The sequence below is a fragment of the Chiloscyllium plagiosum genome, chromosome 21 (assembly GCF_004010195.1).
Source record: "Chiloscyllium plagiosum isolate BGI_BamShark_2017 chromosome 21, ASM401019v2, whole genome shotgun sequence".
In the NCBI taxonomy this organism is placed as follows: Eukaryota; Metazoa; Chordata; class Chondrichthyes; order Orectolobiformes; family Hemiscylliidae; genus Chiloscyllium; species Chiloscyllium plagiosum.
The window spans coordinates 22,765,614-22,782,814 of record NC_057730.1 but is presented as its reverse complement, the minus strand read 5'-3'; the positions used below and the strand labels follow the sequence as shown (position 1 = coordinate 22,782,814).

At 40.8% G+C, this 17,201-nt stretch overlaps 1 protein-coding gene across 2 annotated transcripts in view; it reads right to left on the bottom strand.

The window, feature by feature from the left end:
* Positions 1-8,393, bottom strand: part of LOC122560648 (glucagon-like peptide 1 receptor) — a 32,345-nt gene extending 23,952 nt beyond the window's left edge. The window contains exon 1 of one of the 2 annotated variants that reach the window (XM_043711515.1): positions 8,311-8,393. In XM_043711515.1, the coding sequence (XP_043567450.1) occupies positions 8,311-8,385 (75 nt within the window). In that variant the 5' untranslated portion in view covers positions 8,386-8,393. Of the gene's footprint in view, positions 1-1,557; positions 1,603-8,310 lie in introns of those variants that run through there. The other variant, XM_043711516.1, reaches the window with a different exon arrangement.
* Between the last annotated feature and the right edge of the window lie 8,808 nt (positions 8,394-17,201).

Genomic DNA, 17,201 nt, shown 5'->3' with positions numbered 1-17,201 from the left:
GAGCTACTGGCATGGATTGAGGATTGGCTNGCAGGGTTCAGTGTTGGGGCCACAGCTGTTCACGTTATATATTAATGATCTGGATGAAGGGACTGGGGGCATTCTAGTGAAGTTTGCCGATGATACAAAGTTAGGTGGACAGGCAGGTAGTACTGAGGAAGTGGGGAGGCTGCAGAAGGATCTAGGCAGTTTGGGAGAGTGGTCCAGGAAATGGCTGATGAAGTTCAATTGGAAAAAAGAATACAAGCATGGACTACTTTCTAAACGGTGAGAAAATTCATAGAGCCAAAGTACAAAGGGATCTGGGAGTGCTACTCAAGGATTCTCTAAAGGTAAACATGCAGGTTGAATCCGTGATTAAGAAAGCGAATGCAATGTTGTCATTTATCTCAAGAGGGTTGGAATATAAAAGCAGCGATGTGCTACTGAGACTTTATAAAGCTCTGGTTAGGCCCCATTTGGAGTACTGTGTTTAGTTTTGGGCCCCACACCTCAGGAGGGACATACTGGCACTGGAACGTGTCCAGCGGAGATTCACACGGAAGATCCCTGGAATGGTAGGTCTAACATACGAGGAACGGCTAAGGATCCTGGGATTGTACTCATTGGAGTTTAAAAAGTTAAGGGGAGATCTAATAGAAACTTACAAGATAATACATGGCTTGGAAAGGGTGGAAGCTAAGAAATTGTTTCCGTTAGGCGAGGAGACTAGGACCCGTAGGCACAGCCTTAGAATTAGAGGGGGTCAATTCAGAACAGAAATGCGGAGACATTTCTTCAGCCAGAGAGTGGTGGGTCTGTGGAATTCATTGCCGCGGAGTGCAGTGGAGGCCAGGACGCTAAATGTCTTCAAGCCAGAGATTGATAAATTCTTGATGTCACAAGGAATTAAGGGCTACGGGGAGAATGCGGGTAAGTGGAGTTGAAATGCCCATCAGCCATGGACCGATTGGCCTTACTTCCACTCCTATGTCTTATGGTCTTATGGTCTTATGGACTAATAAAATGCATAATACAGAAATGTTTAACATGTTAAAATGGCACATCAAGAAAGTTTACATTGCAGCTGAGAAACTGAAAGTCTATTTGAATAATGTGCTCTGGATGTCACTCCAGTTTGCTGCTGAATTTCGTCGCAATCAGTAATGTTCAAACTTCCAAAGGCTGGAGGGCAAGAAGTGAAACTTCATATTCTGGAAATCTGTAGGTTTCCCTCAGGTTGTTCTGCATTTGCTAACACCCTTACTTTATATCTCATTCTCAAGAGACTTTGTTCCCACATAAGCTGTCTCTCTAGTAAAACCTAGTTCATTTAATTAACATTCATCCTTCAAGACTATTCTCTTTTTATTTAATTTTGGATAGATTACCAACAGCCTAAAATCTACGTGTATTTCTGTAAGCATTCATCACTTGACGTGGACATTGATCTGTGCCAAATCCTGGGCCCACCTCATTTAATTACTTTACCCGATAACAGTTACACAAGATAATAGTGTCATTGCTCACTTGAACTTTATTAAAGCAATGCAGCAGAATAAAAATGGTCAAGAATACCTCACCAAGTACAGTTTCCACACCAGACATTTCACTCTGAAGTGGCCTTGTCTCAGTTATGTTTCACTTCTGTTCTAACTTCAGCCCTTTTAAACCTAAGTCATGTGCTGCAAAGGTCAGAGACCCCAGTTGCATGGATGTTTGGCAAACAGATGGGATCAGCAGACATCAAATCAGCTCATGCAGTTCATGCTGCCAAAAGTAAGATCAATAACTTGACTGCAGCTCACCTCTAAATAAGTGCCTAAAACACGAGGGGCATAGACTCTGGTCTAAACCAGTAACACACAGGCTCTACCTGTGGCTGGAATTCCTTTTGGACTTCATTCTGCAGAATGCTTCTTTCACTTCCTCAGAATTGCGAGAAACTAACACATACATACTGCAACAAACTCCAGTCAGAGCAAAGTGAGAGAGATGCAAAAGGAGGGAAGAGGTGTATCAGATGTAGAATAGTGAAAAAAGTGTCCATGAAAGGTACACCATACAAGTGATCTGGCATCATACTTTGTTCAATGAAATGTTTGTTGAAAATTAATAACTCATGTATACATTCAGTGGGAATGGAGTGAGTGAGTATATAGACAAATGAGTCCTGAGATAGCAAAACTGGAAAAAGCAAGCAAAAAGAAAGTCAGTGGAACACGTTACAAAAGGATAGAGGTGGAAGGCAGGATTTTAGTTTAGAAAGCTTCTTTGTCTTTTTTTTAAAATAAGTATCCAAATCCCTTGATTAGATTCCAACTTGTAATTTATTGCTGGGTTGCTGTTATTCCATGTATAAACATTTCCTAAAACCCCTTGAATTGATTTCAGTATATATTCTAGATGCATATAACTTTCATATTCTAGATGTAAACCAAAATCCTTGATTAGATTATATTGTGTAACTCACTCCCAGATGGTGACTATTTTACAAATAAAACTCTCACCAACCAGCACCTTAATTTGATTCCAGTTTGAATTTCACATCCAAAACTCTCTTATTCTGTATATCAACTACTCCAACACCTTCCTAAGATTTCAACCGATAACTCACTCAAAGGAAATATAGCAATATTCTAATGGTTCAACACACTTTATGATGAATTTAATGATTTTCATGGGGGAGGGTGAGTTCTTTGGAATTTGGGCAATTGTTTTAAATAAGGTTAAAGGTAAATTTAAGATTGAAAGTCAGGTTTGACAATATTTAGAATAGTTTCAGAGTAAGCTTGAGGCAACAACGTGATCTGGAAGGTGTTAGTCCTATCCTAGTAAATTGGGTTAGGTTGTCACAGAAACATAATATTTTATCCAAAGATGGCCAATTAAAAAACTTGAGTGGACCGATAAATTGTCTACGTACCCAGATAAGACCAGTTGTCATTTCTGATATATTGAAATTAAGTGTTATGAGGAAACACATTACAATTGGGGATATTTCGAGGGCAAATGAAACATTTAAAAAACAAATACTGAAAAATGTGTACTTAAGTTTCTAGTCTTGGGAGATGTGGAACCTGGCATCAGTGTCTCAAAAGTCTTTTCTTGTATGTGTTCAAGGTACTTAATTGATGTTAGAGTGTTGCTGGAAAAGCACAGCAGGTCAGGCAGCATCAGAGGAGCAGGAAAATTGACCTTTTGGGCAGGAGCCCTTCATCAGGAATCCTTAAAATGTCGATTTTCCTGCTCCTCGGATGCTGCCTGACCTGCTGTGCTTTTCCAGCACCACTCTAATCTTGACTTTAATCTCCAGATTCTGCAGTACTCAGTTTTGCCTTATACTAAATCAATGGCCTTCACATATACATCCTTATCCTTGATAATTCAATTAACATACCATTAACACCAGGTATCTATTAGTCAATAGATAAAGCAATTGAACCTTTGAGGCCGTTGATAGAGAATTGCTTTTTTGGACTGAAGACCTATGACCTATGGTATGCTGCAAGGATTGGTACTGGGTCCACTACAGTTTGACATTTATATAAATGATTTGGTTGTGAATATAGGCAATATGGTTAGTAAGTTTGCAGATAACACCAAAATTGGTGATGTGGTGGGCAGTGAAGGAGGTTATCTTAGAGTACGATGGGACTTTAATCAAATGGGCCAATGGGCTGAGGAGTGACAGATGATATTTAATTTAGATAAATGTGATATGACTTTGGTATTTTGGTAAGGCAAACTTATACAGTTAACAATGATAGGGCCCTGGGAGTGTTGCTGAACAAAGAGACTGAGGGGTGCAGGTGCATTGTTCCTTGAAAGTGGAGTCTCAGGTAGATAGGGTGGTGAAGGCAATGTTTGGCATGCTTGCTTTCATTGGTCAGTGCATTGAGTAGAGGAGTTGAGAGGTCACATTATAGGACATTGGTGAGGCCACTTTTTGAATACCATGTTTAATTGTGATCTCCCTGCAACAGGAAACATGGTGTTAAACTTGAAAGGGTTCAAAAGACTTACAAGAATGTTGATGGGACTGGAGGGTGAAAGCTGTAGGGAGAGGCTGAATAGGCTGCTTTATTCCCTAGAGTGTAGAAGGCTGAGTGGTGACCTTGTAGATGTTCATAAAATCATGAGAAGCATAGATAGGGTGAGTAACCAATGTCTTTTTCCTAGTGTAGGGGAGTCCAAAACTAGGAGCCATAGGTTTAGGATGAGAGGTGAAAGATTTAAAAAGGAAGTGAGGGGCAACTGTTTTACACAGAAGGTGGTGTGTATGGAATGAGCTGCCAGAGGATGTGGTGGAAGTTCATGTAATTGCAACAGTTAAAAGAATGTGGACAGATACATGAATAGGAAGGGTTTGGAAGTATATAGGCCAAATGCTGGCAAATGGGACAAGATCAGTTTAGGATACCTGGTCAATGCAGATGAGCTGGACCAAAGGGTCTGTTTCTATCCTGTATAACTCTGACTCTAAGACTGAATTCCAGACTGCAACTCAACCAACTTTTTTTTATTCACTTGTGGGACTTGGGTATTGCTGGCTGGCCAGCATTGATAGCCCATTCCTATTTGCCCTTGAGAAGGTGGGTGAGCTCCTTCTTGAAATGCTGCAGTCCACTTGCTGTGGGTTAACCCACAATGTCTGTAGGGAGGGTATTCCAGGATTTTGATATGACTGTGAAGGAATGGCTGTACATTTCCAAGTCAGGGTGGTGAGTGGCTTGGAGGGGAACTTGCAGGTGGTGGTGTTCCCAAGTACCTGCTGCCCTCCTCCTTCTAGATGGAAGTGATCGTGGGTTTAGAAGAGGCTCCTCCTCCAGTGAGTTGTTTAATTGTCCACCACCATTCACGAATGGATGTGAAAGAACTATAGAGCTTAGATCTGATCTATCGGTTGTGGGATCGCTTAGCTCTGTATCACTTGGAGTTAATGCTATCAAATATTTTATGTAAACAGCACAAACCCTTGAATAAAATAAAACTTTTAATTCACCACCCAGATAGTAAAGCTATTGTTAAATATATCCCACTTTCATAAAGTCATAGAATCTCTACATCTGGCCCATTGAGTCTGCAGTGATCCTCTGTAGAGCATCCTCCCCATTCCATCCCTGAACTTCCCATTTACCATGGCTAATCAAACTACCTTGTCCATCCCTGGATGCTACAGGACAATTTAGTATGGTGCAATCCACCTAATGTGCACATCTTTTGACTATGGGAGGAAGCCAGAGCGCCAAGCAGAAACCCACGCAGATATGGGGAGAAAGTGCAAACTCTAAACAGATGGCTGCCTAGGCTGGAATCAAATCAGTGTCCCCAGTGCTATGAGGCACCTTAGAGAAGTCAATTAGATTCCAATCTATAATACATGTCTGTGACTCTGTTGCAAATATCTAGTTCATTATTCATATGTTTAACTGTAAAAAATTCAGCCTTAGGAATTAAAGTTTTAACTGTGGAAGAATGTGTGCATCTAGTGAAAATAACCTGACATAAATGCATCTGAAACATGAGTTTATATTACTTAAAAGAGAGTCTCTGTTTATCTTACAATATCAGAATTGATGCTCGAAAATTCTTCGACAATGAATTATCCATCCACTCATCTCTAAACTTGTGTTGAAGTCAGAAAGTGTAGAGATAAGGCATAACAAACATTGTACTGAAAGTAAAATAAATTAATTTGTGTTTCCAATCAAACCATCAAAAACATTCCATGCTACCACAGAGATAATGATTGAGAGTGAACCCTTGGTTGAAATGTTATTTTGTTTAATTAATCAAAGTTTTTCATTGACAGAAACAAGCAGCTCAATTTAGAAATAGACTGAAGAAATTGCAGATTTGATCTTGTGGAGGCTACAACTTACTGAGTTGAGAGAGTCAAAGAAAATAAATGTTAGTCAGGCCTGCATCTTAAGCAGAGAAAGTAGGAACAAAAAAAAAATGTGTTTGGAGCTCTTAATTAGTTTGAATTTTGTGAAAGAAAAGCAGCTGAAAGATTTGCTCTTGCACACAGCTAGTGGAAGATATCTACATGTACTTACAGAGCTTTGTGATTGAAAACACTGAAGAATTGGCTTAGAAAATCTTTAGGTAACTTACAACAATCAGAATAAGGAGCTGAGGTATCCACAGTCATGAAAGGTGCGAGGTTGCAGAGCCAAAAAGCTAGAAGAAAGATTGCTATAGAATCTTAACTCAGAGCATAGCTGGAGCACTGAGGAGAATTAAATTCCAGAATACCGTGGTTACCTTTGTGTTGGCCTCAAATCTCAGGATTGTGAATGAAGCTTCAAGAATTGGTAAGGTAAAAGAACTCTTGGGGTAAGTAAAAACTAAAACAGTTTTTTTGCAGAAGTCTTTATCAGCTGTATGTTACACCTGTGGTGCTTGCTCTGTTTAATTTCTCTTTTCATACAATAAAGTTTGCTTTTATTTAAAAACATGAAATCTTATACCATGGTTTGTTAGTTAATTGCTGGGTGTTCAGGTTTCTTTAAATGTTCATGGTGCATAATAGGACTGCAGCACTATACAAAGATGCCTTGAAGCACTTGCTTAGATTCCATCCGATAGTACTTTTAAACCTTCCAAACTCCTTGATTGGATTCCAGCCTGTAACTCTCATTATGGATATTTGTTGTTTTTCATTTGGATTGCCAAAACGCTCAATTACATTTTAACTTGTAATTCTCTCAGTATGTTTATAGGAACATTCCAGCATATTTCCTATTTTACATGGAGTCAAAGATCAAATGAAAGTTGCTGGTGTAGTCCCCTGTTTCAAAAGTTCAAGGTCCTTGATCCAGTATAAAATTCTCTAACTGCCTAAATTATAATCTATAACTTGGGCACTCGTGCTCTTTTCCTGCCCTTGTTTGTGTCTTTTGGTGCTATTGCCTTTACGAATTAAATATTTACAAATCACACAGTACAGCAGTGGCCGATTCGTTTAATTATTTTCACCCTGCACCTGAAAAGCAAAACAGCTCATTTCTCCACCATAGAGATTTGCCAGGAGTTGACCTTTTTAGAATTTGCCTTTTAGATTTTGATCCTTAATTGAGCCTAACAACCAACCTAGAATTGCTCTGACTGAGTTAGATGTCCGCCAATGTTTAGGCAAGCTGACTTCCTTCCCTTATCAGTTCTGTTCCTTCTGCACAGCCTAACTCCACATAGACCAAGTGGAAGACTTCTGTGTTGCAATCAAATTATTCCTTTGCTTCCTCTGACTGCTATTCCTGACCTGACTTGAGTACATTCCCTGGCATGGCAGTATCAGTCGTAAACTGAACCAGGATCCAACATACAGCTGAATTTCTTTCTCCTTTATAGAATCCCTTTCATTTTCATTCCCAAAATAATGAATTTCTACTCAGCATAATCAGTTTTACACCTAGGTGATAAATTGAAAATGTACCCTATTAGTTCTTAAAACTTGACACAGATACAAATACACATCAGCAGAAATTGCCGCTGCTATTATTAGTGAGCTCAGTTAGATTAGATTAGATTAGATTACTTACAGTGTGGAAACAGGCCCTTCGGCCCAACAAGTCCACACCGCCCCGCCGAAGCGCAACCCACCCATACATTTACCCCTTACCTAACACTACGGGCAATTTAGCATGGCCAATTCACCTGACCCCTGCACATTTTTGGACTGTAGGAGGAAACCGGAGCACCCGGAGGAAACCCACGCAGACACGGGGAGAACGTGCAAACTCCACACAGTCAGTCGCCTGAGGCGGGAATTGAACCCGGGTCTCTGGCGCTGTGAGACAGCAGTGCTAACCACTGTGCCACCGTGCCACCCACACGTTGTAACACATTCATGTAGGGTTGCTCCTGTTGCTGTTGGAATAGCAGTTGAAGTCAGTTTATTCGGACTTCATCTGTATTAAAGTTAGTGAAGGAATGTCAGAAAAATGTGTTAAGCAAGACTCTGCCAATATTGCCAGCAGCAACCTCCAGGATGTGAAATTATTACAGTATTTGAGTGAAACTAATTAAACAAATCATTTCAAACTACAAGCTTGGATTCTTATTGCTAATGATAGAGACTTAGTTGGTACTCAATATCAATGCAATTGTGTAATTATTCACATCTCAATGTGAGAGCCCTCACCTTTTTACTGTAAAACCTGACCTCAGGTATAGATTTAAAACAATACTATGGGCTATGACTCTCAGTGGAATTTTCTTCAAACAAGAAAAAAATTAAACATTAATTACTTTCTTCACCAATTTCTCAGTGATGCCAGGTTTGCCCGTCACTTTGTCACTAAATGGATATTTAAACATTCTTACCTGTTCTGGAGTTGTAATCAAGGAGAAAAGAGTGATTGCTGGCAGGAAGTGGAGGCAGGGCCAATGTCCAGCCATCCATCCCATGCTTTTTAAACACTATTCTCTGCTGTATTGCCTCACTTTGACCCAGGAACAGCAGATAAGCTCAGTAGTGCTGACTGATTCATGCATTCAAGGAGAAAAAATGCTCCCAGCAAGGAGCTGAGGCAGTCAGAGTGCCACCTATAAGGTACGGCCAGTCAGAGGAACTGGGTGCCTGTTGTATTTAGACCACACCTTTATTGGCTCTTTGCCAGTGCCAAAAGCACATTGTTCCATTATGCATCACACTAAAGACTCCGTGCACGATCATGAAATTCAATGTCCAGTCAATGAGGAGGTCAACCTGCCAAGTGCACAACAATGATTTTCAATAAAGTGGTGCATGTAAACTATCACCCAGTTTAATTCAAAGCTCCTCTGAGTCGTATTAGGCCAGTAAATAGAGTCCAATAGTTTCTCATTACTCCACATTATCATTTTTAAAGGAGGGAGTGATGTATAAAAACAAATTAATGGTTCTTAGTAGTGCTAGATTTGTACCTTGTATTTGCTATTGCTGGAAACAGCAATACTTTACCTTCATGGCCACAGAAGCTACAGTAGCTTCATAAACCATAGTTAAATTTGAAAGATAAGAAGGTTGGCTTTGTGGCTATGCAGAACTGTATCATGTGACCCGGTTCTTTGTTATAGAGAGACTGAACAAGGTGGGGCTGTTTTCCCTGGAGCGTCGGAGGCTGAGGGGTGTCCTTATAGAGGTTTACAAAATTATGAGGGGCATGGATAAGATAAATAGACAAAGTCTTTTCCTGGGGTCGGGGAGTCCAGAACAAGAGGGCATAGGTTTATGGTGAGAGGGGAAAGATATAAAAGAGACCTAAGGGGCAACTATTTCACGCAGAGGGTGGTATGTGTATGGAATGAGCTGCCAGAGGATGTGGTGGAGGCTGGTACAATTCCAACATTTAAGAGGCAATTGGATTGGTATATGAATAGGAAGGGTTTGGAGGGATATGGGCCAGGTGCTGGCAGGTGGTACTAAATTGGGATGGGATATCTGGTCGGCATGGACAGGTTGGACCAAAGGGTCTATTTCCATGCTGTATATCTCTATGACTCTATAGGTTCCCATTGTCTAGGCATATCCTATGTGGTCAGTTAACTGTACCTTCTTTATCACCATTTGGCTTGCATTATTCATGTCCTCACTGAGCCCATAACTTGTGCACATCTCTCCTCATGTTTGGGGCTCATCCAGTAGATGCCTGAAATCCCATTCAGCTGAGAATAGTGTGTGACTCATTTATAGTATGCCATGGACAGTGCTGTGGGATTGACAAAATCTGGCCTGCTTCATTCCCTGTCAAACTCTCTTCCGCCAGTTCGGTACATGCAAAAGATGAGGGTTTTTGTCAGATTTTCATTGAGACAATTTATCCTTTATAGTGATCTTAAATTTGTTCTCTTGACTTATGTGGCATGATGCACAATCTCACCATTGGAACTATTTTGTAGATTTTAGTCTTGAAATGTATCCTTTGATCCAAATTGGTGGTTATTCCACATAGATATTCCCGGAATCTGCAGCATTTTACTTTTCCCTCTAAACATGCTAGAGTTGTCACCTTCCCATTCCCGTAGACACCCTTCCACTTAGATTACACACCTGCTTGGCAGCCAATCTAAATCCTCTACTTTACATTTACATCTCTGAATTAGTGAAAACTGTTCAGATTTCAAGTTCTGGCCTGTGTTCATAGAAATAAAGTACAAATTTAAAGGACTCAATATGTTGCTCAAAACAAGACATTGTTCAGGTCCCATCTCCAGAGTATTTGCAATGAAAGTTTCCTAATCGTCAGAAGAATCTTATTGGTCAGGTTGTAAGTTTGCTCGCTGAGCTGGAAGGTTTGTTTTCAGATGTTTCATCACCATGCTAGGTAACATCAGTGAGCCTCCGGTGAAGCACTGGTGTTACATCCCACTTTCTGTTTGTGTCTTGTTCACTTAAGGTGGGTGATATCATTTCTAATTCTTTTTCTCAAGTTGGTAAATAGGGTTCACATCGATGTGTTTATTGATGGAGTTCCAGTTTGAATGTCAGGCCTGTAGGAATTCCCATGAGGTCTCTGTTTAGTTGTCCTAGAATGGATGTGTTGTCCCAATAAGTGGTGTCCTCTTTTGTCTGTGTGTAAGGATACTAGTGATAGTTGGTCATATCTTTTGGTGGCTCGTTGGTGTTTGTTTTCTATCTGTCTGTCCAATGTGGTATTTGTTGCAATAAAAGACATTAGCTTTGCTGGTTGTTGGTATAGGGTCCTTTAGGTTCATAAGTCGCTGTTTAAGTATGTTGGTAGGTTTGTGAGTACCATGATGCCAAGGGATCAGAATAGTCTGGTAGTCATTTCAGAGGTGTCTGTCTAGTAATGTGGATAGAGTTTCTAGGTGCATTGTATCTGGTTGTTTGGGTTTGTTGTTTAGGAATCGGTGCAGTGTGTTTATTGGGTACCCATTCTTCTTGAATATACTGTATAGGTATTTCTCTTCTTCCGCTTGTAGGTCCTGAGTGCTTAAATGTGTTGTGGCCTGTTTAAATGTCCTGATGCAGCTCTGTTTGTGGGTGTTGGGATGATTGCTTCTGTAGTTAAGTATCTGGTCTGTGTGTACTGCTTTTCTGATGACGCTGGTCTGAAGTTCTCCATTAACTGTTCGTTCTACTCTGACATCTAGGAAGGGGAGTCTGTGTTGTTCTCCTCTTGTATTAGGGCCTTTTAGGTTTATCAGCCATTGAGGAACATCTACAACAATATTTAGTACAGAGTTGATTGACCTTGTTCAAACAATCATTTTCCTTTTTTTTGTTGGGTATGGATCCTCTTTTGTGAATTTGATGCCAGTAAGGATACTGTTGATGATGTTGTAGGTTTATTCTAATTTATTCTGTTTTGTGATGACAAAGGTGTCATCTGTGTCGTGGACCCAAAGTTTGGGTTGGATAGTGGGGAGGGCTGAACGTTCGAGTCTCTGCAGTACTGTTTCTGCTAAGAAGCCGGATATTGATGATCCCACCGGTGTCCTGTTGATTTATTTGTTGGTCTTGTCATTGAAGGTGAAGTGGGTAGTGAGGCATAGGTCTACTAACTTGAGGATCTTGTCCTTGCTGATGAAGTTAGTGCTGTCTGGTGTTTGTGTCCTTGGTTCCTCTTGTAGTGCGGTCAGTGTTTCTTTGACCAGGCTGATGTTAATTGATGTGAATAGGGCTGTTACGTCAAAGGAGACCATTATTTCAGCCTCTTCTATCTTGGTATCTTTGGTGTTCAGGAATTCTTTGGAGGGAATGGAGTGGCATGTGTCTTCTACGAGGTATTTCAGTTTTCAGTAGATTTCCTTCGCTAGTCTGTATGTTGGTGTTCCAGGTGGCATTCTTACATACAGGCAAAGAAGGACACCACCTCAACTAGGACTAGGACAACATATCCATCCTAGGACAGGCTAAACAGAGACACGCATGGGAATTCCCAGAGGCCTGGCATTCAAACTGGAACTCCATCAATAAACACATCGATTTGGATTCCATTTACCATCCTCTGAGAAACAGAACCAGAAATGATACATTCCACCCTAAGAAACTATGACACATAAATAGAAAATGGGACATAACACCAGCACTTCACTGATTATGTTACCTGGCATGGTGATGAAATGTCTGAAAACAAACCTTCCAGCTAAAGGAACGTACAACCTGAACCTCGACCTGAGCTACAAAAGTCGCAATCTTATTGCTCTTAAGTGAGTAATTTGTGTTCAGTAGGCGGCTTTGAGGAAACTAGACCTGTTGCCTTGGAAAAGTGGTGCTTCTATGGTACTCATTGGTTTGACATTTAACTTAACAAGGAGAACAAAGTTGATTCAGACAAATTGTGTACTTTGCCAAGTGGTTCACATTCCAAGGATACTAAACAGAATCTGGAGTTTAAAAAAGGGGGAAAGGAAGAGGAATTCTTTTCACCCACTGGATAATTAAATCAGAATAGATGAACCTGGGAAGGACATTGAAACTGACAGTATAAAGAAACAATTAGTTCTAGAGAGATAGTGGTGTTATGGATTCAGAGATTTTTGTTTGGAATTTGATATTGGCAAAGCCAACATTTATCAATAACCTTCCCTCTAATTTTGAAAGTGGTGGTGAGCTACGTCCTTGAACCACTGCAATCGATGTAATGTAGATACACTCACAGCACTATTGGGGATAGAGTTTGACCCAGTGATGAGTCCTAATATACTTCCTAGTCAGGATAGTGTGTTTTTAACAAAAATTAGTTTATGTGCATGTTGTGGCTAGGCCAGCATTTATTACCCATCCCTAATTGCCCAGAGGGCAGTTAAGAGTCAACTACACTCCTGTGGTTTTGGAGTCACCTTCACATCAGATTAGGTAAGAAGAGCAAATTTCCTTTTCCCAAAAGCATTAAAGAAACAGATGGGTTTTTACAACAATCAACAATGGTTATGTGAGCATGATTAGGTCATATTTTCAAAGTATTATTGAATTCAAATTTTATCATCTGCCATGATGGGATTTGAATCCTTATCCCCAAAATATTAGCTTGAGATTCTGGATTACTTATACATCATCTCCCCCAGCCCACCAAGTGACTTGAAGTTTCAGGTGATTTTGTTCACATGCATCTATTTCTCTTGACCATCTATGTGACAGACATTGTGGTTTTGGAAGGTGTGATCAAAGTAACTTGGTAAATTGCAGTAGCGTGTCTACTGTGGTGGACTCTCCCTCTTACTGTGGTGGACTCTCCCTCTTTATGGGCATTTAAGCAGGCATTGGATAGGTATATGGAGGATAGTGGGTTAGTATAGGTTAGGTGGGCTTGGATCGGCGCAACATCGAGGGCCAAAGGGCCTGTACTGCGCTGTATTCTTCTATGTTCTATGTACATACTACACACGACAGCAATCACTTTGTGGAGGGAATGAATGCATTGATCAAGCAGGCTATATTTGCCCAGATAGTGGTGACCATTTCAAATGTTGTTGGGGTAGCAATCATCCAAGTACACAGATCTTTGAAAGTTGCCACCCAGGTAAATAGTGCGGTGAAGAAGGCATATGGCGTACTGGCTTTTATTGGTAGAGGAATTGAGTTCTGGAGTCCTGAGGTCATGTTGCAGTTGTATAAGACTCTGGTGCGGCCACATCTGGAGTATTGTGTGCAGTTTTGGTCGCCATACTATAGGAAGGATGTGGAGGCACTGGAACGGGTGCAGAGGAGGTTTGGTAGGTATAGGGCAGATGTTAGGGGTAGGTTCTTTACTCAGCGAGTTGTGAGTTCATGGAATGCTCTGCCAGTGGCAGTGGTGGACTCTCCCTCATTATGGGCATTTAAGCGGGCATTGGATAGGCATATGGAGGATAGTGGGCTAGTGTAGGTTAGGTGGGCTTGGATCGGCGCAACATCGAGGGCCGAAGGGCCTGTACTGCACTGTATTCTTCTATGTTCTATGTTCTATGTTCTAAATGAACAGCATTCCATCACGCTCCTGATTTGTGCCTTGAATACCGTGCACAGGCTTTGGAGATTGGAGAGGTGAGTTACTTGTAGCAGAATACCCAGATTCTGACACGTTCTTGTAGCCTCAGTATTTAGCTGGCTAGTGCAGTTTACTTTTTGGTCAATGGTAGTCCTACAGGATGTTGATGGTGAAGGGTTCCATGACAGTAATGGTATTGAATGTCATAGATTTGCTTTTGGTAGAGATAGTCATTACCAAGCACATTGCTTGCTTTTAATGATACATGCCCCTTATCAGCCCAAACCTGAATGTTCTATGTCCCCAAATAGAATCTGAAGAATTGCAAATTATACTGAAAAGTGCAATTATCAGCGAATATCTTCATTTCTGACCTCATATTGGAGCAGCTGAAACAATTTGGCCTGGGAAACTATCCTGAGGAACACCTACAACAATATTTAGTACAGAGATGATTGATTTCCATTAAACAACCATTTTCCTTTTTTTATTGTTGGGTAAGGTTCCAACTACTGAAGATTTCTTTCTGAGATTTTCATTAATCTAAATTTCACTATGTTCTTTGTTGTCACACTCAGTGAAACACTCCATTAACACCAATCACAGTAACTCTGACCCCACCTCTGGAGTTCTGCTCTTCTTTTCCCCCCAGTTTTGAACCAAGGCTGCAATAACATCTGGAGCAGAAAGGACCAGTTGGTGCCCCCAGTTAAGCAAGAATGAGCAGGTTATTGTGAAATAATTGTGAGCAGTACTTGTTAGTGCAATTTCTGCATTGTTTTATATAACCAATTCTGGAGTATAAGTTGTTAAGATACAGTCTTGGCCCACTTAATAAGAGACAGTTCGGAGGAAATTCACTAGATTTATTTGAGAGATGAGGAGCTTGTGTTATGAAAAGCGATTAAGCAGTTTAAGCCAATACTTACTAGAGTTTAGAAAAGTGAAAGGAGGTTGAGTGGTATAAGATTTGAAAGGCAATTGACTAAGTCCCTTGTGAGCTGAAAATGTGTTGCTGGAAAAGCGCAGCAGGTCAGGCAGCATCCAAGGAACAGGAGAATCGACGTTTTGGGCATAAGCCCTTCTTCAGGACTGACCTGCTGTGCTTTTCCAGCAACACATTTTCAGCTCTGATCTCCAGCATCTACAGTCCTCACTAAGTCTCTTGTGAGACTGTCTAGTACAATAGGTCATGGTTTTAGGATAAGGGGTACCAGATTTAATATGGAGATAGTCATAGAAATGTACATCACAGAAACAAACCTTTTGGTCCAACTCATCCATGCTTACCAGCTATCCTAAATTAATCTCGTCCCATTTTCCAGCATTTGGCCCATATCACTCTAAATTCTTCCTAAACATAAACCTATCCAGATGTCTTTTAAATGTTGTAATTGTACCAGCCTCCACCACCACCTCTAGCACTTCATTCCATACACACAACACCCTGTATGAAAATGTTTTCCCTTAGGTCCCTTTTAAATCAATCCCCTCTCACTTTAAACCTATGTCCTCTAGTTTTGGACCCCCTACCTTGGAGAAAAGACCTTGAATATTCACCCTATCCATGCCCCACAAGGAAAAATTATTTCAGAGTCATGAATTTGTGGAGTTCACTATCCCAGAGAGTAGTGAATTCCAAGACATTAAATAAATGTAAGGAGGAGAGAGAGAGATTTATAATTAGCAATGGAGTGAACACTTATGGAAAGCAGGCAGAAAAGTGGGGCTGAGGCCAAGGTAACTTCAGCTGAATCGTATTGAATGACAGAGCAGGCTCGAGGGGCTGAATTGCCAAACTGTTCCTAGTTCCTATGTTCTAATATTACAGCTGAGATTCTGGATGAACTCCAAACATGAGATATGTGTGAATTATGGGCCCAGTGGGAATCTAAAAATGTTGGTGAAGCTACAATACAGAGCTAAACAATATAAGCAATATCCAATGGATAGAGCTAAGTACTTAGTCATAGATTCATAGAGATGTACAGCACAGAAACAGACCCTTCAGTCCAACTCATCCATGCCGACTAGATATCCCAACCTAATCTAGTCCTATTTGCCAGCACTTGGCCCAAATCCCTCTAAACTCTTACTATTCATATACCCATCCAAATGCCTTTTAAATGTTGCAATTGTACCAGCCTCCACCACTTCCTCTGGCAGCTCATTCCATACACGCACCACCCTCTGTGTGAAAAAGTTGCCCCTTAAGTCTCTTTTATATCTTTCTTCTCTCATGCTAAACCTATGTCCTCTAGTTCTGGACCCCCAGGGAAAAGACTTCATCTATTTATCCTATCCATGCCCCTTATGATTTTATAAACTTCTGAGGTCACACCTACGATGGTCCAGGGAAAACAGCCCCAGCCTATTCAGTGTCTACCTACAACTCAAATCCTCCAATTCTGACAATATCCTTGTAAATCTTTTCTGAACCCTTTCAAGTTTTGCAACATCTTTCCAATAGAAAGGAGGCCAGAATTACACGCAGAATTCCAAAAGTAGCTGGATCAGTGTCCTGTACAGACTCAACATGACCTCCCAACTCCTGTACTCAATGCTCTGACCAACAAAAGAAAGCATACTAAACGCCTTCTTCACTATCCTATCTACCTGCGACTCCACTTTCAAGGAGCTATGAACTTGCACTCCAAGGTCTCTTTGTTCAGCAACACTTCCTAGGACCTTACCATTAAGTGTATAAGTCCTGCTAAGATTTGCTTTCCCAAAACACAGCACCTCGCATTTATCTAATTAAACTCCATCTGTCACTCCTCAGCCCATTGACCCATCTGGTCCAGATCCTGTTGTAATCTGAAGTAACCTCCTTCGCTGTCCACTACACTTCCAATTTTGGTGTCATCTGCAAACTTACTAACTATACCTCCTATGTTCACATCCAAATCATTTATATAAATGATGAAAAGTAGTGGACTCAGCATCAATCCCTGTGCTACACCACTGGTCACAGTCTGAAAAACAACCCTCCATCACCACCCTTTGTCTTATATCTTTTGAGCTAGTTCTGTATCCAAATGACTAGTTCTCCCTGTATTCCATGTGGTCTAACCTTGCTAACTAGTCTCCCATGAGGAACCTTATCGAATGCCTTACTGAAGTCCAGAGAGATCATGTTAACCGCTCTGCCCTCATCAATCCTCTTTGTTACTTCTTCAAAAAAAACTCAATCAAATTTGTGAGACATCGTTTCCCACACACAAAGCCATGTTGACTATCTCTAATCAGTCCTTGCCTTTCCAAATATGTGTAGATCCTGTCCATCAGGATTCCCTCCAA